The following is a 6670-nucleotide window of genomic DNA, read 5'->3' as shown; positions in this document are numbered from 1 at the left end:
TGGACAGCGATCAGGTTGATTGGGGCCACAGGAGGTTGGCCAGCAGGAGGAGGGGCCACAGGAGGTTGGCCATCCTGATTGAGGTCATTGGGCCAGCCAGTTGGGTGCCGGGAGGGGCTGTGGGAGGTTGGCTGTGGGAGCGCACTGACCACCAGGGGGCAGCTCCTGCATTGAGCGTCTGTCCCCTGGTGGTCAGTGCACATCATAGCGATCTGTTGATTGGTTGCTTAGGCTTTTATATATATAGATGGGGAGGTGAGTGTGATATAATTACTCTACCATTACTGGGTGCTAGAACTATAGCTATAATTTTGTATTCTACTTTTTTCACTTAACTTCTTTTTTTTTATTGCTTAAAGTATTACAAAGGGTATTACATATGTGTCCTTTTTTTCCCCTCGCCCTTGACAATCCCCTGGCCTCCCCTACCCTCCAGTGTCTTATGTCCATTGGTTATGCTTATATGCATGCATACAAGTCCTTTGGTTGATCTCTTCCCCTCCTCCCTCCTGCCCCCCAACCCTCCCCGGCCTTCCCGCTGCAGTTTGACAATCTGTTTGAGGCAGCTCTGCCTCTGTATCTTATTATTGTTCAAAAGTTTATAATGGTCTCTATTATCCATGAATGAGTGAGAACATGTGGTATTTTTTCTTCATTCCATCCATGCCATTGCAAATGGTAAGAGTTCCTTCTTTTTTACAGCAGCATAGTATTCCATCGTGTAGATGTACCACAGTTTTCTAATCCACTCATCTGCTGATGGGCACTTAGGCTGTTTCCAGATCTTAGCTATGGTGAATTGTGCTGCTATGAACATATGGGTGCATATATCCTTTCTGATTGGTGTTTCTGGTTTCTTGGGATATATTCCTAGAAGTGGGATCACAGGGTCAAATGGGAGTTCCATTTTTAACTTTTTGAGGAAACTCCATACTGTCTTCCATAGTGGCTGCAACAGTCTGCATTCCCACCAGCTGTGCACGAGGGTTCCTTTTTCTCCACATCTCTCCAGCACTTGTCGTTTGTTGATTTGTTGATGATAGCCAGTCTGACAGGTGTGAGATGGGACCTCATTGTTGTTTTGATTTGCATCTCTCGGATGATTAGTGACTTTGATCATGTTTTCATATGTCTCGGCTTTCTGAATGTCCTCTGTTGAAAGGTGTCTATTTAGGTCCTTTGCCCATTTTTGATTGGATTGTTTATCTTCCTTTTGTTAAGTTGTATGAGTTCCCTCTAAATTTTGGAGATTAGGCCCTTATCCGATATGACATCGGCAAATATGTTTTCCCACGCAGTGGGCTTTCTTGTTTTGTTGATTCCACTTAACTTCTTAACATAAGAATTAAAGTGTTCCTTTTTCTGTGGGAGCCATTTGAGTGAGAGGAGTGTAGCCTTCTCTTCATGCACTTAGTGTACGCCAAAAAGGGGAAATTATCTGGCAAAAATGTCACTTTGCCTACTGTATTCAAGGCTCCCTTTCGACCAGATATTGTGGGCTTTGTTCACATCAACTTATGCAAAAACAATAGACAGACCTGTGCTGTCAGTGGTCAGTGAATTGGCAGGTCATCAAACCAGTATACAGAGTCTTGAGGTACTGGCAGAGCTGTGACTCGAATTCACAGAGTTTGAGGTGGTGGGACTCCTTGTTCTACACAGGGTGCTTTTGGAAATATGTGTCATGGGGCCACCACCTGTTTGTACCAACAAAAATCTGGCGTCACATGCACCACAGAGTGAACACAACATTTAAGTGCTATGCCATCTGCTCTGCCGTGGCTGCTGTGTCCTTCCCAGCGCCGGACATGTCTGATGGTCATCATATTGAGGAAGTTCCTGAACTTCCTTTGGTGGTTGAAGGTAATGTTGATGGCTACAGGAAGACCAAGGAGGCAGATTTATTTTTTAAGAAACTTAAGGCCTGGAAGGATGTTAAAAAGGTCTATGCCTCTCAGCTAATGAGAGCTGGCAAGGGCAAAATGAGAAATCATTGTCATATCTAGGGCAGGGGACCTTGCATCATCTATAGTGCATGATACAACGGTATCATCAAAGCCTTCAGAAACATTCCTAGAATTACTCTGCTTAATTTAAGCATATAGAACATTTTGAAACTTGCTCCTGGTGAACATGTGGGCTATGTCTGCATTTGGACTGAACATTAGATGACCTCTGTGGCACTGTGTAAAGCTGTCTCCCTTAAGAGTAACTAAACCTTCCATGCACAGGATGCTCAATACAGACCTGAGCAGAATCTTGAAAAGCCCAGAGATCCAAAGAACCTCCTCTGAGCACTATGCAAGAAAATTCATTGCAAAGTCATAAAGAATAATCCCTTGACAAACCTGAGAATCATGTTGAAGCTAAACCCATGTGCAAAGACCATGTACCAGAACACCAGTCTTCTCTAGGCCAAATCAGATGAGAAGGGGGTTCCCGGCATGAAGCCTGTGGTGTGGGAAAGGACGGAGAGAAGGTCTTGCCATTACGAAGCAGAAGAAACCTTTGGTGGGAAATAGGCTGCAGATACCAGGAAACGGGCAACTGGGAAGAAACCCACAGAAAAGAAACCTACCACAGAAGAAAAGAGGCCTGCAACATAAATTTAAATTTGTTTCATAAAAGTCAAATCACTTTGGATAGCTAATTTTGAATAAAAACCTGATCAAAGGCAAAAATAATTAAACTGTTATTAAAAATGTATCACAAACATCTTTAATGACTTTAAACATTCTGTTTTATGAGTGAATATGCCATAGTTTACTTGGGTATTTTCCTATTTTGGAAATCAAATATTTCAATGTTATAAATAGTGCTGGACTCATTATATGAAGACAAGAACTATGTTATGAGGGTCTGGACACATTTCTCACAGATTTACATAAATCAGTTGTATCTTGGGGAAGTATAATGGTCATAAATTCTTTAGTTTCTTTGATTTTTTTTTTATTCTTTCAAGTTTGCTTACATCCTATTTCAGTAAAAGTTTTATTTTTATCATTGCTGTTTTTCTTCTGCAGAAAAGAGAAAATATTCGTTCTTTAACTATGTCTGGCCATGTTGGTTTTGAGAGTTTGCCTGATCAGCTGGTCAACAGATCCATTCAGCAAGGCTTCTGTTTTAATATTCTCTGTGTTGGTAAGTTCCAGATTCTTCCTCTAAATTGTTCTTTCATATTCCTTGCGCTCACTTCATTCTTGTATGGTGTGTGGTGCTCATGTTATCAATTTGAGATCATGATCACAGATATTTTTCAGTTATTTAAATTCTGTGAGTTTTTTTTAGCTGTACTGGTTTAATTTTTTTGTTTGTTCTTTAAACATTTCAGTACTTCAACGTTCTGAATAACTTATTTTTTTTAATATATTTTATTGATTTTTTACAGAGAGGAAGGGAGAGAGATAGAGAGTCAGAAACATTGATCAGAGAAAAACATCGATTAGCTGCCTCCTGCATACCTCCTACTGCGGATGTGCCCATAACCCAGATACGTGCCCTTGACCGGAATCGAACCTGGGACCCTTCAGTCCACAGGCCAACGCTCTATCCATGGAGCCAAACTGGCCAGGGCAACTTCCTCATTTTTATGTTCTGCTAATGACTTAGTGGACTACCCTTAGCATATATTTCTTTCTTGGACAACTCAGCTATTGAAATATTTGAAACATTTGGAATCCTTAAAACCATTCTAAGAGTTTATAGTTCTATTTTTTTTCTCATCCATCCTGTGCACCTGTGAAGATAATACCTTTGTTTCTTTCAGGGGAGACTGGAATTGGAAAATCAACGTTGATTGATACATTGTTTAATACTAATTTTGAAGACCATGAATCCTCACATTTTTGCCCACATGTTAGACTTAAAGCTCAAACATATGAACTTCAAGAAAGTAATGTTCGATTGAAATTGACCATTGTGAATACAGTGGGATTTGGTGACCAAATAAACAAAGAAGAGAGGTACATGTTTTCTTTTTGTAATAAAACAAATTTTTAATTCAGGACATTTGTATTCTTGCCCCATAAGCTATGATTTGATTTTCTACTATGGAAATCCATATCTTAGCCTCCCAGACTTTTAGTTTTTTAAATCATTAAGCAATATTTTATTCTCACTAACAATCAACATTTCTATATTTGGTTATTTAATTTCTTTAAAATAATTTGAATTACATTATTAAAATGTCTGTTTCAGCAAAAATAGTTTTAATTATTTTCTGATATATGCCAATATAGTGTATTTTAAGTGACTTGTACTTATTTTTATACAAGATTTATTTCAGTGAGGTTAAAAAAACAACAACAATAAGACATACAATGGCAAATATAAATGGCCAAATCCATGGTGCGTGAATTTTTTTTATGAAATTCTAATCAAATTAGCCAGGTACCTTATTATGCATTACAGGGAAGGTTTGGTAATGAAATTTCTATTTTATATTATATTATTATTTCTCTTGTGTTATTATAAAGATTGATTATAGGTTCTGTAATCAGATTTAGTTTAAATCTGAAATTTAAACTAAAAAGGGGGGAAGTAGATTGGAGTAAAGCAATAACTTTTGTTCTTTTTTTCCTTTTTTGGAATGTACATATTTTTATTAGAGGTAATTTCCTATTTTTCTAAAGTTTGCTTTAGAGAGAAAATATTTTGCATAATTGACTCTTATGTAACTTATGTTAGCCTTTTCAGCGCATTTGTGTGTTCGCTTTAAATTTCAAGAAATGATTTGTGTGTGCTTTTTGGAAGAAACACACCAGTAGCAGAGGCAAAGGCCTGTGACATGCTACTTTAAATAATATTAGTTTTTAAAATAATGTTCTATATAGAGATCTTGGGCATTTTTGATGATCTCTACATGGTACCTTTTAAAAGTATTTCATTTTCTATAGAAATATCAATTTTCAATATGGCAACTTTTGTAAATTCTCTGATTAATTACAATAATTCACTTCTAATATTTAGATTTCCTGTGTATGTGATAGTATAATGACATTTATATTTCCAGTCCTTTTTTTTCTCTTTAAATGTTTTTTTGCTATATAATTTACATAGAAAAATAAAAGGTATTGATTTTATTCAGTGTACAATTCAGTTAATTTTGACAAATGTATAGATTTGTTGTCACCACCATGATTAGATATAGGAGAAGGCCATAGTCTTGAGTGCTTTTCTCATATGCACGTGCACATGCAGATGAGGGCTTTGCCAAAGCGAGACGGGGCCTCTCCAGACCTGCATTGCTTTCTCTTAATGTAGTTCCTTCTCCCAGTGTTCTTGCCTACAAATGCTAGTTGTGTTAGCCTCCCTGAACTGCTGTCTATATCTCTCCAGTCAGAGTTGGCCAGGCTCTGTTCTGTCTTCTGTGCTATGCCCTGGAAACCTGTCTCCAGGCAGTAATCTGAGGAAATTGTTGAGCTCTCTTCATTTAATTCCCACCTGTGTGATCACGGTTTTATACTGCCTATTATCCATTGTCTGAAAACCTTTGTCCAAGTTTCTGGCTGTTTAAGGTGAGAGAGTAAATCCAGTCCCATTTACTCCATTCATGTCTGAAGATGGTAGTCTTTATTTTTCTTTCATTTCATTTTATTTTAACTTTATTTTATTGCTTAAAATATTACAAAGAATAGCACATTTGTCTCCTTTTATTTCCCCTTGACGCCCAGCCTCCCCTACCCCCCAGTGTCTTGTGTCCATTGGTTATGCTTACATGCATGCATACAAGTCCTTTGGTTGATCTCTTACATCCCCCACAAACCCTCCCCAGCCTTCCTGCTGTAGTTTGACAGTCTGTTTAATGCTGCTCTGCTTCTGTATCTGTTTTTGTTCATCAGTTTATAATGGTCTTAATTATCCATAAATGAGTGAGATCATGTGGTATTTTTCTTTCACTGACTGGCTTATTTCACTTAGCATAATGCTCTCGAGTTCCATCCATGCTGATGCAAATGGTAAAAATTCCTTCTTTTTTACAGCAGCATAGTATTCCATTGTGTATATGTACCACAGTTTTCTAATCTATTCATCCGTTGTTGGGCACTTAAGTTGTTTCCAAATCTTAACTATGGTAAATTATCCTGCTATAAACATAGGGATGCATATATCCTTTCTGATTGGTGTTTCTGGTTTCTTGGGATATATTCCTACAAGAGAGATCACAGGGTCAAATGGGAGTTCCATTTTTAACTTTTTGAGGAAACTTAATACTGTCTTCCATAGTGGCTGCACCAGTCTGCATTCCCACCAGCAGTGCACGAGTGTTCCGTTTTCTCTGCATCCTCTCCAGCACTTGTCGTTTTTTGATTTGTTGATGATAGCCATTCTGTCAAGTGTGAGATGGTACCTCGTAGTTTTGATTTGCAATCATCTAAAATGATTTAATCATTTTAATTAATGATATAATCATCTCGGATGATTAGTGATTTTGAGCATGTTTTCATATGTCTCTTGGCTTTCTGTATGTCCTCTTTTGAAAAGTGTCTATTGAGGTCCTTTGCCCATTTTATGATTATATTGTTTATCTTCCTTTTGTTAAGTTGTATGAGTTCCCTGTAAATTTTGGAGATTAAAACCTTATCAGAGATAACATTGGCAAATATGTTCTTCCATGCAGTAGGCTCTCCTGTTGTTTCATTGATTTTTTTTTCTGTGCAGCAGCCTTCTC

At 37.7% G+C, this 6670-nt stretch overlaps 1 protein-coding gene and 1 pseudogene across 1 annotated transcript in view; both read left to right on the top strand.

The window, feature by feature from the left end:
* The first annotated feature begins 1336 nt into the window (after positions 1-1336).
* On the top strand, positions 1337-2630 carry LOC102752752 (annotated as a pseudogene).
* Positions 2631-2753: 123 nt separating this feature from the next.
* SEPT10 (septin 10) overlaps positions 2754-6670 on the top strand; it is a 51797-nt gene continuing 47880 nt past the window's right edge. Inside the window, exons 1-3 of the mRNA XM_015561679.1 lie at positions 2754-2761; positions 2894-3141; positions 3767-3962. Coding sequence (XP_015417165.1) covers positions 2754-2761; positions 2894-3141; positions 3767-3962 — 452 coding nt within the window. The remainder of the gene's footprint in view (positions 2762-2893; positions 3142-3766; positions 3963-6670) is intronic.

The sequence above is a fragment of the Myotis davidii genome, unplaced genomic scaffold, assembly GCF_000327345.1.
Source record: "Myotis davidii unplaced genomic scaffold, ASM32734v1 scaffold677, whole genome shotgun sequence".
Taxonomy (NCBI): Eukaryota; Metazoa; Chordata; class Mammalia; order Chiroptera; family Vespertilionidae; genus Myotis; species Myotis davidii.
This window is presented reverse-complemented; position numbering and strand designations above follow the sequence as displayed.